The sequence below is a fragment of the Dipteris shenzhenensis genome, chromosome 8 (genome assembly GCF_047967505.1).
Source record: "Dipteris shenzhenensis isolate YYH24624 ecotype China chromosome 8, Dip_SZ_1.0, whole genome shotgun sequence".
Taxonomy (NCBI): Eukaryota; Viridiplantae; Streptophyta; class Polypodiopsida; order Gleicheniales; family Dipteridaceae; genus Dipteris; species Dipteris shenzhenensis.
In genome coordinates, this window is record NC_141603.1 from 32616860 (window position 1) to 32632984 (window position 16125).

General features: G+C 42.6%; 1 protein-coding gene across 2 annotated transcripts in view; it reads left to right on the top strand.

Annotated features, from left to right (window-relative positions):
* LOC147899395 (kinesin-like protein KIN-12E) overlaps positions 1 to 15669 on the top strand; it is a 31645-nt gene extending 15976 nt beyond the window's left edge. The window contains exons 17-30 of one of the 2 annotated variants that reach the window (XM_087378183.1): positions 3 to 69; positions 175 to 243; positions 9004 to 12570; positions 12645 to 12752; positions 12859 to 13007; positions 13100 to 13187; positions 13715 to 13789; positions 13912 to 14130; positions 14359 to 14457; positions 14554 to 14628; positions 14708 to 14757; positions 14833 to 14944; positions 15039 to 15149; positions 15235 to 15669. In XM_087378183.1, the coding sequence (XP_087234309.1) occupies positions 3 to 69; positions 175 to 243; positions 9004 to 12570; positions 12645 to 12752; positions 12859 to 13007; positions 13100 to 13187; positions 13715 to 13789; positions 13912 to 14130; positions 14359 to 14457; positions 14554 to 14628; positions 14708 to 14757; positions 14833 to 14944; positions 15039 to 15149; positions 15235 to 15360 (4915 nt within the window). In that variant the 3' untranslated portion in view covers positions 15361 to 15669. The remainder of the gene's footprint in view (positions 1 to 2; positions 70 to 174; positions 244 to 9003; positions 12571 to 12644; positions 12753 to 12858; positions 13008 to 13099; positions 13188 to 13714; positions 13790 to 13911; positions 14131 to 14358; positions 14458 to 14553; positions 14629 to 14707; positions 14758 to 14832; positions 14945 to 15038; positions 15150 to 15234) is intronic. The other variant, XM_087378184.1, reaches the window with a different exon arrangement.
* The last annotated feature ends 456 nt before the right edge of the window (positions 15670 to 16125 follow it).

A 16125-nucleotide genomic window follows, 5' to 3' on the forward strand; every position in this document is an offset into this window, starting at 1 on the left:
AGATATGAATCTCACTATGGAGGGGAGCAAGAACAACTAATGGCTGAACTCACAAGTTTGAGAATCCAGGTGGGTGGACATCAACATTAAAGAAGTTATTTTCTAGTCACATAGATGATTGTATATTTAACAAGCACGTGCATATCATAAAATAGTTTCCATCTTTTTCCACAGGTTTTAGATCTTCTTGAAAAAGGTATTTTGCAAGGCCAACAAGAGGAGCAAACCCGATTGGACATGCAAGTAAGAACAATGTTAAGTTGTTTGGAGTACGAGATGATTGCAATTATTTACGTACACAAGCTTCTTGCCAAATCATAATTGCTCTCTGTGAAAATTTAAGCAGCTCAAACTTCTTTTTAGAAATATTAATTTCTTCAGTGTTAACACATAACCTCCTTTTTTTGGTTTGCCTATAATATATTCGGTAAGAAAAGAGTGATAGAAATAATAAAAAACAAAGCACAATTACAAGGACAACCTATAGATATAGCCAAATAGGACTCAAGCACTATTCATGTGCTGAAGCTTACAACATAGGTTGGCATTGCATGAATTTATAATGTTTGTGAATACAATCAGTTTCTAAGAAGCCCAAAGTACTCCCTAAAGTATATAGGTGATATCAGCAAGCTCATATTTGTCATATACAATATTTGTTTATTCCCATTAAAATAAATTATCATGCCACATAACATGTAAAAATAAATTATCACACCACATAACATGTACCAACTGACCCAGTTCAAATGAACTTCGACATCAACAATAGCTCATGGGCGTTAAGAACTATAAATAAATTAGTTATATCTATTATTTTATTGGCCATTTGAATACATGCATATGCTTGCTAGCTAGACTAATACACATTTTACAATGCAATTTTGTTGATACATTCAAAAATTAAAGCATGTATTCTTGTACATAATGGGTACACAAATAAAGTAGCAAACAAATATGGAATGCAAGATGGATAAGCAACAGAACCAACTTAGATCATGTAGGAGAGAGCTAGCTGACTCATCCCTATAAATGGGCTCAATATGTTTAGCCACAATAGAGCCCCTAGTGTCTAGAAAGAAAGAAAGAAAGATATATTAACGTCCACGGGAGACCTCGCGGGCCTATGGGACAAAGTAATAGAATCATAATCATAATCATATCATATCATATCAATCAATCTATCCAGGCGTTTAGACGAAATCGAAGCCTGGTACAGTGATGGCTCTCTAGTGGGCTGCGAAAATATCTCGTATCTGCATCTGTCGAGCTGTCTCGTGCTTCGGTTGGGGGCGCGGTCTCCTCGCTCTCTGGACTCTCTGGGCTATGTCTAGAGTGATCCCTCGTCTCTGTCGGTCTCCTCTGAGAAAAGCTGTGATAGGTCGGATCTCAATAGAGTGTGCTCTGGGGGCTCTTTGTTGCACATGTGGCCTCTGTGTCCCTCTCTCGGCGGTACTGTGTCGACTGCTCATCCAGACTGCTCTCATATCGGCTAACTCCTCTACCTTCACTCCACTATGTCCGGGGGCTGACTCAAATGTATAGAAGTCTGCGACATGCCGTTGTGTCCGATCATCCTCTATGTCCTGTAGTGCTCTGACCACCCCCTGTTGCTCTCTGATCTGTCGTAGAAGTGCCTCCTTGTGTCGCCGCATCTCCATCAGATAGAGTCAAATACAGACCTGGTCATGGAAATGGATCAATCGTGACAAAGGACCGAAGCCATTCCCCTCTAGGTAGAGGCAATGGTAGTGTCCTCAAATCTCGTAGTAGGCTGGGCAAACACAAAGAAAATGCTCCTCTATCTCAACCGCCCCCAGCGTACATAGCGTGCAGATCCACTGCTCTCTGAGAAAAGCTGTGATAGGTCGGATCTCAATAGAGTGTGCTCTGGGGGCTCTTTGTTGCACATGTGGCCTCTGTGTCCCTCTCTCAGCGGTACTATGTCGACTGCTCATCCAAACTGCTCTCATATCGGCTAACTCCTCTACCTCCACTCCACTCCACTCCACTCCACTATGTCCGGGGCCTGACTCAAATGTATAGAAGTCTGCGACGTGCCGTTGTGTCCGATCATCCTCTATGTCCTGTAGTGGTCTGACCACCCCCTGTTGCTCTCTGATCTGTCGTAGAAGCGCCTCCTTGTGTCGCCGCCGCATCTCCATCAGATAGAGTCAAATACAGACCTGGTCATGAAAATGGATCAATCGTGACAAGGACCAAAGCCATTCCCCTCTAGGTAAAGGCAATGGTAGTGTCCTCAAATCTCGTAGTAGGCTAGGCAAACACAAAGAAAATGCTCCTCTATCTCAACCGCCCCCAGCGTACATAGCGTGCAGATCCATTGCTCTCTAGGTATACCCGCTACTCTCCCTGCCTCAATCCTCAGCTGATGGGATTAAACCCGCATCTGACAAATGGCAATCCTCAGTGCATGAGATACTCCTCTATCCTCGAGATACTGGGGTCTGGTAATGAATCCCTCCTCTGATACTCTCATGAAGTGGTCGCGGTAGAACTAGGTCTTGGTGGGGAGTTCCTAGTCCTCCCCCCAAGTCCAGAATATGTGAAGCTGGAGGAGGTCTAACCGTATAATATGGTTGATCTCATCTCGCGGGATCAACTCACGAGGTGCCTCCATGCTGTACTGAAAGGGGGGAAGCCTATCCATCTGGATACCGTGCTTGGCAAGCCTTGTAGATATGCGTGCATACCATGTGTCTGCCCACTCTTTGCGAGTCGTCTGGATGACTCTAGGGCCAACCTCGGAAGCCTCCAATGGGGTAAGTCCCACATCCTATGGATGAAAGTCACTTTCTGAAAGATGGCAGCAACCTGGAGAGGTGTCGTTGCGAACTCTGCTTGTACTATCTCATGTGTAACTGAGGGCTTACATCAATCATCCTGGATCCCATCGTCACCTGTAGCTGCTCGAAGCTCCTCCAATCTGTCCTCGGGAGATCGCACCCCCCGAAAGTTGTTGCATACATGACAGTCGGTCGCACTAGTGTGTCGAAAACCCAGCCCTTTGTTGGTGGATCTTGGAATTGCGCCAGGAAACACTGTCGCTCTAGCCTAGCCAAAGCACTATGCCCTCGTGTGAGTCGTGCCTGGGCTGCATGCTTCATCGTGAAGATGGGTCCTCTGAAGACTGCTCCCAAATATGTGTATGACTGCACTATCTCCACTGGTTCACCACAATAGGTGAAAGTGAGTCTGTGCCCCTTTGTAGTGACATCATGGGCATATGATGACGTGTGTGAGGGAAAATAGCATACTGCAATGAAGATAGGTCGGGCATCTAGTGGCTGCACTCATATCCACATGTGACGTGCATGTTCCTCTCTCCGTACCACAGATATGAGTGGTCTCAAGTGTGTTTTGAAAAGGACAGCTACTCCTCCAGAGCCTCGCACCCCACTATCTCTCCTCATTTCTTTCCTATGAGCAGACTCCTAGGTGTACCCTGTCACTGTGGGCAGCCCTCTCTCTGGGCTCTCATGTGTGTGTCAGTGTAGAAGATGATGTCTCTGCCTGTGTATGTCTCCGAGAAGCCACCTGGGTCGGACCAAAGTGTGCCATTACAGTTCCATACAACCAGTTACCTTTAGTGATTTGCTGTGTGAACTCAGCATGCTTTCCTTGTATGGTTGTCTGTAACGCTGCCATCTCCTTCTTAAGCATCCCATATCATAGGCATCCTCACCCATGAGGATGAAGTCCTACCCCTGAGGTTAGCTTGCTCTAAGCCATTGCATCCAAGGTACATCTCTTGGGAAAGTCCATCTCCCAAATACAAACCATCAAAGGCCCCTAATTTGTATAAATAGGTATCGGTACTCCTAGTTCAAAATGGCAACTTCACCTGTCACTACTATGTGTCAAGTATGTATATATAGGTATCGGTACTCCTAGTTCAAAATGGCAACTTCACCTATCACTACTATGTGTCAAGTAGGTATATATAGGTATCAATACTTCTAGTTCAAAATGTCAATTCACCTGTCACTACTGTGTGTCAAGTATATCTCTTGAGAAAGTCCATCTCCCAAATACAAACCGTCTAAGGCCCCTAATTTGTAAATATAGGTATCGGTACTAGTTCGAAATGGCAACTTCACCTGTCACCATGTAGGTTCATAACCCACATGGCAGTGGGTTGTTGCATTCAAGTCAAGTGACCAATGAAGTCCTAAGGGTCCCAGCCTTATGCATAGGTGCCAGCTGAAACGGAAACGGAAGAAACGGAGTTTCCGGCTCCCGTTGAAACGGAAACGGAAGAAACGGCAATATGATACAATATATGTATAAAATGTTATTTTTTATACATAATATAATTATCAATAGAGTGCAAATCATACATAATACAATTATCTATACTTGAAGCATCATGCATGCTTCTATGCTTCTTAATTCTAAGTTCCAAGTTCCAAGTTCTAACAAGTTGAAGTTATCACAATCCGAAGTTTGAGAGGGAGGATGGAGAGGTGAGAAAGGATGGAGAGGTAGAAGGAGGATGGGGAGGTGAAAGAGGATAGAGAGGTAGAAGGAGTCGGAGGAGGAGGATGGAGAGGTAGTGGAGGGATGGAGAGCAACTGCCAACCTGCAGGATGGAGAGCACCTGCCAACTTGCAGGATGGAGAGGATGGAGAGCAAGCTGCAACCTGTAGGGTGGAGAGCAACCTTCTGAATGGAGGGATGGAGAGGAGAGCAGGCTGCGGGTGCCAAGGCCCAGGGATCAAAGATGGAGAGGCTGGAGAGCAACTGCCAACCTGCAGGATGGAGAGCAACTACCAACCTGCCGGATGGAGAGGATGGAGAGCAAGCTGCAGCCTATAAGGTGGAGAGCAACCTTCTGAATGGAGGGATGGAGAGGAGAGCAGGCTGCGGGTGCCAAGGCCTAGGGATCAAAGATGGAGAGGCTGGAGACCAGCAGCACAGGAGGCGGCGAAAATGACGACATGAGGTGACAAATCGACGAAAAATGTTTTAATCAAAAGAGGGCAAAAACCAATTTAATAAAAAGAGAGCCAACCACCCCCAACAAAACAACCCCCCCCTTTACGCAAAGCCACCCAACAAACAAACCCACCAAATATTTATTGATTTTTTTTTCTTAAAAACAGGTATTGCGAAACGGCCGTTTCGTGCAACTATGGCCTTATGACAATCTCATGTATCCTAGCTATCCATGATGAACCAAATGTCTTTATTTAGACACAGCCATGTTGTTGAGATCCCAAACTTGGTTATCATCCTAGAAGGCTCTTGTTACATTTTTTAGGGACATAGCAATCAATAGCTTCCTAGTGTCTAGGCCCTCACCCATGAGGATGATTTCCATGAGGTTAGCTTACTCTAATCCATTGCATCCATGGTATATCTCTTGTGAAAGTCCATTTTCCATATATAACCCATCTAAGCCCCCTAGTTTGTATTAATAGGTCTCGGTACTCCTAGTTCAAAAGGGTAACTTCACCTACCACTACCATGTCACCATGTCGATTCATTTTCTGCCACATGGTGGTGGATTGTTGCATTTAAGCCAAGCGCTCAATGAAGTCTTATCTTATCCTAAGGGTCCCAATTAAGACGGTTTCAACTTATGCCAATATCACAAATCTTATCCTTAAAGGCCCTTGTTAGATTCTTTGCGGATATAACAAATCACACTCTTGGAGAAGATCTATAAAATCATGGCTAAAGAAACATTTGCTTTATGATTTGATGCATGAGATATAGACATGCTTTGTTTAGAATCTTAGCATCCTCAATATCAACTTTGTGGTTTGGATGAAGTCCTATCTAGCTAAGGGTCCCAATTGAAATGGTTTCAGCTTGTGACAATCTCATTTGTCCTAGCTGTCCATGATGAACCAAATGTCTTTATTTAGACATGGCCATGTTGGATGTGTTTGTTTGCTAGCCGAGATCCCAAACTTGGTTATCATCCTATCCTTAATGGCCCTTCTTACATTCTATAAAAGCACCCTCTATCATAACAATCAGACTCTTGGAGACAATCTATAAAATAATGTCTAGAGCAACATTTGCTTCATGATTTGATTCATGAGATGCAGACATGATTTGTTAGTATCTTAGCATCACCAAAATTGTTATACTTGCTGTCCAATACTTATGATCAGCAGCAAGGAGTGGTGTTTACTATTTATGTTGGTTTGAGATGTATTTCAATGAAAATCTTGAAACTATTTCAATGAAATGATTGAAACCAGTTCAGTTCACCTTCTCCTGCAATTCTGAAAGTACAGCCTCTTCATGCTTGGGTCTAAATTTTATGTGTATGCATGCATGCGTGTGCGCATGCACGTGTGTGGTTTTTCTATGAACACTCAAGATGCTCGATAATTATCACCAATGATTTCCCTTTTCTTTTGGTAGGATTCCACTCCACAACGGTCTATAGCTTCAATTGCGAGAGTATACTCATCTTCCAGTGTAGACACTCAAACGATTTTAATGAGGTTCAGGCTACGTATGTGGTTGAGCTCTCACTAAGGGACCATACAAAGGATCAAGAGTCAAACAAAAACTCAACCTTATTGTACAAAAATCATAGCCAAATCATGCTCCGCTAAATTTTCTTATCTATATGCACATAAAGAACAACAAGATTTGGCAAAAGAGAAAAAGAAGGTTTATTAATTCTTGGGGAAGGCAAAAGGGATCTATGAGACCAAATCAGTTAACTTATGAGAAAAACACCGGAAATGGTTTCTCCCATGTGTTGTCAACAAGTAATGCACAAGCTTGAGAAGGGTTCCACGAGAAGTACCGGTACCTTGGAGCTGTGGAATATGTCCAAGATATACGGTAGTCGCTTTGGACTTCCTACTCTCCATGGTGCACATCTATGGGCATCGCGAGGTACCCTGACAACGATGTGCCTTAGATGGGACAAGGGCTCTTAAGGCCTATGTTTGTTCTTCTTGACAAGGCCTATGTCCTCATCGCCCTTGTGAAGTAAAAGCAAGGATACACTCTGTGTGTGTCTAGAGAATGATTTCTCTCTGGTGTTGTCAATGAGTAATCCAGAAGCCTAAGAAGGATTCCATTGGAAGTCCATGTGCCTTGGAACTCTGAAAAATGTCCAAGATGTATTGTTGTTGCTACCTACTCTCCATGGTGCACATCAATAAGAAGAAACCGAGGAGGCAAACTCAGACGCTTGCAGGGATCCAGAAACATCCGTTGGAGGGGAAAGGCATGGGTGAGGGAAGTTGTCCACAAATAGCAACAACATGGAGGGAAGCAGACACGTGTAAAGCCTAAAGACTCCACTAACCCTACACACTACACTAACCCTTCAGTAACCCAGTCAAACTGACCAAGAACACACATAAAACCCATTTTCCCAACCAACCCTAAAATTCCCACCCTTTTGCCTAGCTTCATAAGGACCTGAAGACTTTAAATAGGTATGTCTTGTAGTCATCCTTGAATTACTACACATCAGTATTTCTATTGATAGTGTTCCATTAGGTCGAGGCACAAGGCTTGGGAGGCTAGGCTGCTCATGTTCATGGACATGGACATGGGCATGATTACCAATGCGCTTGAAAAGTGGAGGACATATGATGATGATGGCAATACTATCTTTGAGGGAGACTTTGGGACTTCTTCATCATCCGATGGTAACTCTCAAGATGGACGTGATGAGGAGTGTGAGGAAGAAAATGACAGCATGTCTTTTTAATTTCTAGCTTGAGGTCTTGGTTGCTAGGCTCTAAAATGTAGCTTTTTTAGCCCAAAAATGTAGCTTTTTTAGCCCATTTCATGTATCAAGTTTGTATTATGTGTCAGCTTTAATAATATCAGACTTTAGTTCTAACTAAGGCTGTTAAAGGTAAGCCTCATATTCATGTGTGGGATGGCTAAAGGAATTTCTATGTAGATGGTTATATTCACTAAGATACCAAAGGTGAACAGAAATTCTCCTATGGAAGCATTAATTCAGGTTGCTAGACATACAAAATTTCATTATCATACTTAACATGACTATAGTTTTGCAAAAGTTATCAATGCGTCAAACTTGGTGACTCCGTAAATATTTAATTCTTGCCTATGGATTTTATGTCTCTTATGCCTCTAAAAATTTTAGGTATTAGAGTCTTGTACTTACGACACACCTCTTAGCCCTATGCTAAATCTCAAAGTATGTTCTGCATCTCTTTAGTCACCTCGCACACGCCATCGAGATTGAGTCTCAAATCTGTCAGGTGGCTGCAATGTCACACCCTACCTCGATTGGGAGCTCCTGAGATGAGGTTTGTATATGTCTGTCCATTTTAGTGGAATCGGGCTGTGGTGAGGATATCCATTCTCCTAGATCATCTCTACCATAGGACATCTGTGATGAACTGATGATCTTGTTATATCATGCGAAAGAGGGAGGTGACAAGAGAAAACACATATGAAGGAATATGGTTAATCGACATGCCATGTGAATGAACCATGTAGTGGTTTGTGCATACGAATGTTCCTAGTCTCCATCAGCTACGTGGAACACATACAATTAGAGATCTCTCCATGGTAGCCTCCAAATGCTTCCGGCCATACTCTACCTTGGTCGAAACAAGGCATCTGTCTGCATTATTCTCACTTATCATGTGGAGTGCACCTTTCCCTAGAGAATATCACATGAGAGAGGGGGAGGGGGGGGCAGAGAGAGAGAGAGAAGCAAATTGTATATTCATCTAGCATGTCCAAAGATGCCATGTTAGAAAGAAGTAAAGATTAGTCTGAATTTTATGAATTCCTTCCAATCACATGGTGGCTTGTTTTGAGGCTAGAGAGAAGTGTGAAAATAGAGAGAGAGAGAGAGAGAGAGAGAGAGAGAGAGAGAGAGTACCTCAGCTGCCAGCAATGTGTTTGCTCATCTAATATGCCCAGAAATCTTCTATTGGAAAGAAAGAAAGAAGAGTAATTTTTCCTTCCAAGTTACGATTCCTTCAATGAAGTTCGGTTTGTGGTTTTTCATAGGCAAGGGAATCGGTATGCAGAGCTCACATCATCCAGGAGGGTGATATACAAGACACAGGCAGCATCTGTGCTCCCATGCAGGTACATGTCGAATCGTATGCATTTCAGAAGGCACTAGGGAAAGAGCGTTCTAAGCAAAAGGATGCAGATTCCAGAATCCAACTACAAAGCAGGCAGCTTGATGAGGCTAACCAAAAAGAGAAAAACCTCTGTAAGGAGCTGGAAGAAGCCATAGACAGACAATCAGGTACATTTCATGATAATATAGAACCCTCCCTGCCTGGTGAGTATCAAAGCATTCAGGTGTTAAAAAGGAAGATGCAAAACATATTGATTAAGAAAGAACAGAGGATACAAGGGAGCCTTGGTGGAATCCAGAAAGAATCGGACTCTAGTGAAGAAGATCATGCTCAGCTAAACTCCAAAGATTCACTACCAGAGAATACACAGTTTCCACAACCTCTCACCCATGAGGAAGATCGCACTGGTGAAACCTGCAAACCTGTAACAGGGCCACAAGTAAAGCTAATGAATCTTCTTAATGAAGGAAACCAGGCACTTGATGAAGCCTTACAGGAGATCAAAAATATGCCCAAGGGCTCATCCATGGAATTGGAGGACGGATCAGAAACAAGCTCAACCCAAGCAAATATAGACGACGAACTTAATGGCACATTTCAGACTGTACTACAGCATGTTTACAACATGGCTAAAGATGTGGAATACCAAGTAAAGAATCTTTATGATGCCGCAATTGCAGAGGTTACAAGGAAAAGCAATGTTGAGTCAGAGATGGCTGTATCTGTATGGCAAGATAATCCAGTGAAAAAGCTACGGCCAGAAGTCATTGACAGTAAGCCCATAGACATGTGTGCTGGACAGATCTTGGACGTTCAAACAGGTGATCTGACGTACTCAAACAGTGACAGAGCAAAGGGATGTAAAAAGGAGACAGCAAATTATAGATACTCTTCCTCTCAAATGGCCTGTGCGAAGTCAGGAACAGGAGGAGGAGGAAAACGTGATTGTCCAGAGCAGAGTCATGACTTCATTTCTGATAGTGAGGAGTTGGAGGGGTGGAAGGATGGTTTTAAGAAAGACCCACACCAAGCTTGCTTTAAGGCTTGGACAAATGAAAGGCTCCTCAAACAGCTTCAAAGTGAGCTGGCCCAGGCATATTTTATATTGGAACATGATGAAAACAAGTACATTGCACTCTCTAAAACAATAGATCATCTCAGGTCTTCTGAGGAACAGTGGATGTGTGAGAAAAAAGATCTACAACTAAAAATTGACACCCTGCACTCGATTGCTGTAGGAAAGGAAAAAGAATTGTCTGCTTTACGCAATGAAGAAGCGGCACTTGTAGCTATTGTTAATAAGATGCATAAAGAGGAAGCAAGGATGACAGAAGAGCTAGGAAGTATGAAACAACAGCTCAATTTCTCTCTGCATCTAGGGGCAGAGGGGGAGCAGCTGTACAAGCAGTTAACCAAGGACAATGAGGAGGGTCAAATTCAAGCAAGGATCAAGCTTCACAAGCTCATCTCTGAAGTTCATGAGAAAGACAAAATATTCTCTCATGTGAAAAGGGAGATGGAAAATGCTCTGGCGAGCCTTCAGGAAACCGAAATGAAAATGGCACATGATAATGAAAACTGTATTTGTCGTGGTGATGGTAGCAGACACCTGGAGTTGCTGAAAGTACAACTACAGGATGCCCACCAGTCAGTCACTGAGAAGCAGAAACAGCTTGAGGCGATGGAGTCAGGAATGGCCAGCATGTTGACAGTGCTAGAGAACAGACTGCAGGAGGCTGAGGTTGCTTGGAGACACGAAAAAAAGGAGATCCTTTTGGAACTGAGTAAAACTAGACTTGATGCTGCTGAAAAACTAAGCGAGGCCGATGAATCTTTAAGGAGATTCAAAGATGGACAAGAGATTATGAAAGAGGCAGAATTCATGTTGAGTGCTCTCATGAGAGCAAATGAGAGTGCGAGAATTGAAAAGCTAAATCTGCTTGGCGAATGGCAGACAGAGAGACAGTATTTCATCGGTGAGATTATCAAAATAAAGGATGTCCTTGCACAAGAGGAGGAGGAAGTACAAGCAATTGAGAAGGGGGTGCAGCAGATACTGCTAGACATTAAAAACTTAGTAGATTTAGCTGAGAGAGAGATGGGTACCTTTATTTGCAATATGCAATCAACCATTGAATCTTTTACTTTGGACCTTAAAGGCATGAACATGATGAGCAAAGAAATTAGAAAAAGGTCCCAGGTAACAGAAGGCCTTTTAAAGGCAAGATGTGAATTCGCAAACCAAAAGAAAATGTATAAACCAACTTCTTTTGATGGCATTGCCACTTCAGACAATTCTCAGGGGCTGACTGAAGAACTGGAACTACAACCTATCACCTCCCCAAATGCCCATAATTTCATCCAATCTTCTGAAGAAAGCTGGAAGGAAAAATACAAGCTCGCAATAAACAATCATTTAGAAGTCGAGAAAGCGCAACTGGCAATAAAGGTGGACAGAAGAATGGAAGATTTGGCCATGCTAAGAGAGAGCAGGAATGACACACTCCAGGTAAAAAAATCACACGCTGAGACAAAACAAGCCTTGCAAGAGAGAGAAGCAAAGTTGAATGATTTTGATAGCCAGTTACAGGATGCAAACATTAAAGTCCATAAATCAGACAGAGTAATCCAGTACAGGTCTGACAGGGATCTACAAAAACCTGCTGTTGAAATAAGGTTATTTCAGACTTATGATAGCAACACTACCATTCTGTTGCAAAGACTGGAGGGCATTATTGCACGCATTCTAAATAAGCCAGGAGGAGAGGATGCATCGATCCGCTTTGCAAACAACTTAGAGCTCGCTTTGTCCAAGTTGGAAGATGATACCGATACTTGGCTAAAATATTTCAATGCAATTTGGGAGAGATTGGACAGCACATTGACTGAGAAAAAACTGTTGGAACAAGAACTTGAAAGAAAACAGGAGCTGCTTAAAGGATCATTCTTTGACCTCAGCTTGTTACAAGAGAGCACTGCTGAATCCAAGGACATGAAGGATGAGATGCACAAAGCAATTGTTATCCTTCGGTCGCTTCAGGAGGAGCTTGAAATGAGGGGTGAACAGCTTAAAACCATGGAAGGCAAAAATATTTGCCTTGAAAAAGAAAAGGAAGACATCACAAAGGATCTAACTATTCTGGAGGCAAGCTTGTCTGACGGCCATACATATGCTGCATTGCTAGAAAGAGAGAATGCTGACTTGAAGGAAGCAGTGGATGAGGCATTAAGGAAAAACGCCACACTAGAAGAAAAGCTTGGAGACAATAGGCATGCAATTGAGGAGCTTGAACTGGAATTACTTGACATGAACTCCCTGGTAGAACAGAAAATGGTTCAGTCTGTTGAAAACGTCAATAAAGACTTGAGTTTGGTTATCAGCGAGAAAGGCCACTTGCATGTCAAGCTGCTTGCTTTGACTGAGCAGTTGGAAGAAACAAAATCAATGGTAGAAGAGCACAAGAGGCTGACTGCAGCGGCTCAACAAGTAAGTTATCCTTACTATGTCTTATTTGTGTAGATAGCAAATTTTGTGATGCTAACCCACGGGAGGCTGTGCAGGTAGCAGAGATGAGCAAATTCCATGCTCAAGAAAAAGAACAGGAGGTGAAGCTCTTGGAGCAATCAGTAGAAGAACTTGAGAGCACAGTCCATGCATTGGAGAGCCAAGTAAGCAGATTACACATATTCATGAAGCTTTGCTAAGCTAAGAATGGCTCAAGATTCTGTGTTCCAAGAAAGCTTGATTTGTTTGAATCTTGTAAACGTATCCCAGATGGAGATTTTCAGGAGAGAGGGAGAAACCCAACAATTGATCAAAGAAGACCTGGAGATGGAGCTGCAAGCGTTGAGGCATCAAATTTGGGTTACAAATGTAGGAGCAGAGCAGAATAATAGCAACGAATTGCAGAGCAGGAGACGAAGGTTTGATTTCCTCTTATGATTCATGGTATTGTTCCTTTTGCAAGTCTTTGATGCAGTCAGATTTTATCTTCTCCTTATATTTTTGCCACCAGCTCTAGCGGAACAAAGAAACATCAACTTCTGGAGGCCCAAACAGAGATAATGACTTTAAGAAAGGATGCTGCAGATAAAGATGCACAGGTATGATTGGTTTATGCCAGCAACAAAACCACAACAATTCCTTCCTTTGAGATTTGTAAACAAAGAACAGTACTGTGCACACTGTTCTAGAACGAGATTCCAATTCAAATGAATGCATAATATGAATTAATCATTTTTATGTACTTCTTTGCCTCATGGAAAAGGGATATGACTATCCCAAAAGTTTGACAAGATATCTAGAACTGTAAAGCTCAGGCATCCTTACTATATCTAAGATTCACGGAGGGAAATTTCATGGAATTAGTATGCATTTAGTAATTCAAGTTATATAGCATGTTAGTCCCTTAGAATAGGACTCTCGACAGGCTTCCAGGCTTCCTTTTGATTAAATCATGTTTTCAAGTGTGAATTTGTGTGATAGGAAAAATGTAGCATTGCAAATTGCTTGAGAACCTAAATGACAGCCTATTTCCTTCCCTTATGTGAAATTTTAGAGCAAAGGCAAGAAAGAATAGCATTAGAGTCCAATTGATGTTGTAGCTAAAGTTTAACCTAAAAATGTGCAGATTAAGAGCTTAGAAACGCAAATTGAAGAATTGATTACGGCAGCAGAAAAGCAAGCTGCAGCACACCACCAAAAAGTAATTTCTTTCTTCTTTATCATGTTTGTAAGCTCGGCAATAAATCCCTTTGCACCTTCGTTGAGAACAATAAACCGTCAAATAACAAAGTCTTTGATTTATCTTCTGGCTGCTCATGACAGCTCATCTCACTGGAAGAAATGATTGGCGATGTCAACATGGACAAAGGAGTATCAAGACAATTGTTCTCAGTTACCAAAAAAACTGTCGACAATTGTGCTTTCAAATGTATGAGCTCTGGATTAGCTCAGCAGATAAGTTTTGAAATGGATGAGGAGCTGTACTCAAATAAGCGACGTATAAATGAACTCGAAGATCTGGCAACAGCAAGGCAGAAGGAGGTACTCAGACGTAAAGCTGAAACTGTGGTTGAGTCTTCAAGTGTCAACTAACTCAAGTCTCCTATTGGTGCCATCTTTTACTGAATGTCTCCTTTCTAAGGCGCCGTATCCTGGTTGTCAAAACTTTCTATGTGCATAGATTTTTGCCTGAACTCCCTGCAACTTAATAAAAATGCCTTTGCTCATCATATAAATTGTTAAAGTAAGGATTATGTTGCGCTGTTGCAGATAATCCGGTTGAATAAAAGGCTTGCTGAAGCAGAAACCATGACATACGATGTTATAAGAGACTTACTAGGAGTAAAGTCCGACATAACGAGTCATGTCGTAAGTGACAATCTTATTTGCGCAAATTCAACGAGTCCTCTAGCACCATCCAAAGACAATATACAACCTCATGTTGCTCATTGTTATCAATTTCAGTCATGGTTAGACCACAGGGAGCTCCAGAAAATTTCTCAGGCAGCATTTCATCACACAAAAGCGGCTCTCCAAAAGGTCTCTGACTATTTCCCACATGTTAAATTTGCATGCAAACCTGCTCTTTGTTCTAATCTGGCTGGCTTATGCATTGCAGGAGGAAGAGTTAGAGGCGTTACGAGTCCAATATGCCGAAGACAGGGAGAGGTGATGATTGCAATAGAATTTTTGGGTAAGATATGGTCGGTAGCTACAAAACGCTAATACTATTTGCGTTGGCAGCTGGCTTGAAGATCTTAGTCGAAGGCAATCGGAGGTTGTTGCTGCACGCGTTGCCGCCGAGCATTTACGTCAAAAGGACTTCATACTCAAAGCTGAAAATAAGAGGCTCAAGGTTCTTTCAACAAACTTGCCTTTTCGATTTCAGGGTGGCGCGACTCCCGGATGTCAACCTTTACTAAAGAAAGCGTTTGGAAATTGGCACGCAGGTCGACCTTTCCAGACAAAAGAAAAGGCTTCTCCAACTGCAGGATAAACTCAAGGCGTCGTTTTCACAGGGAAACTATGAGCATTGCGCTCATTCTCACCTCAATAGCCAGGTTGGTAATAAGATTGAACTACTATCATTCTTTAACTTCCATCGCAATCGTGTTATCGGCTAAAAATGTGAGCTGACGGCTACAGCAGTTAAGAGACGACGATTTCCAGACAGAACTGAGGCGTACAGAGACACTCTTGAATCACGTCAACAACGAGCTGGGACGGCATCGGGTGAAGACAGCAAGGAGAAAGCGAGAGCCGGAAAGATGACAGACGGAGGAAAGAATGAAAGAAAAAGACGTACACTGGAATGGCAAACGATGTCTCTGTGGTTGAAGATAGCTGCACGGCCAACGCCTGCTTCGAACGTGGCTGGGACAAAAGCATAAGAACCATATCTGAAAGCAGAAAATAGAGATCGGAAGTTTCCTTTCGTGGTTTGAGGAAACGTGAGCGATCATGTGAATCAGGACGGCATTGAAACGAACGTGCTCGTATTGAGCAGTGGTGACGAAGAACTTACACCTCTTGTAGCGAGACGAACAACCAAAACCAGAGGCAGGAGCTCTCCGCAGACTCTCTCGCACAACTCTCATTCATTGTAATCTGTATTATGAATTACTCATTCATAGTATTATTGTATATTATGAAAGCTTTTTTGTCCACTTTGTTTTTCCAAAAAAACAAGATGAATTTCATTCATGTGGCCTGCCCGAGATGGTGCACTGAAAAGAGGGCAGATTGCAAGGTGACAAGACAGAAGAAGAAGAAGAAGAAGAAGAAGAGAGAGGGAGTAAAAGGGGGGAGAAAGAAGGTGAATCTCATTCATTCGGCCTGTCCGAAATAAAAAGAAGATAAAAACATGGAGGAAATGGTGGAGATCACATGGTCACAACCAATCACAAAAAGGCAATGAAAATTTAGGGAAAAACAAACTTTCTAAGGCCTTCCCTAGATAGCAAGCCAAAAGTGGAAGAAGAAAAGAGAGAGAGAGAGAGAGAGAGAGAGAGAGAGAGAGGAGGGGGTTTCATGGGA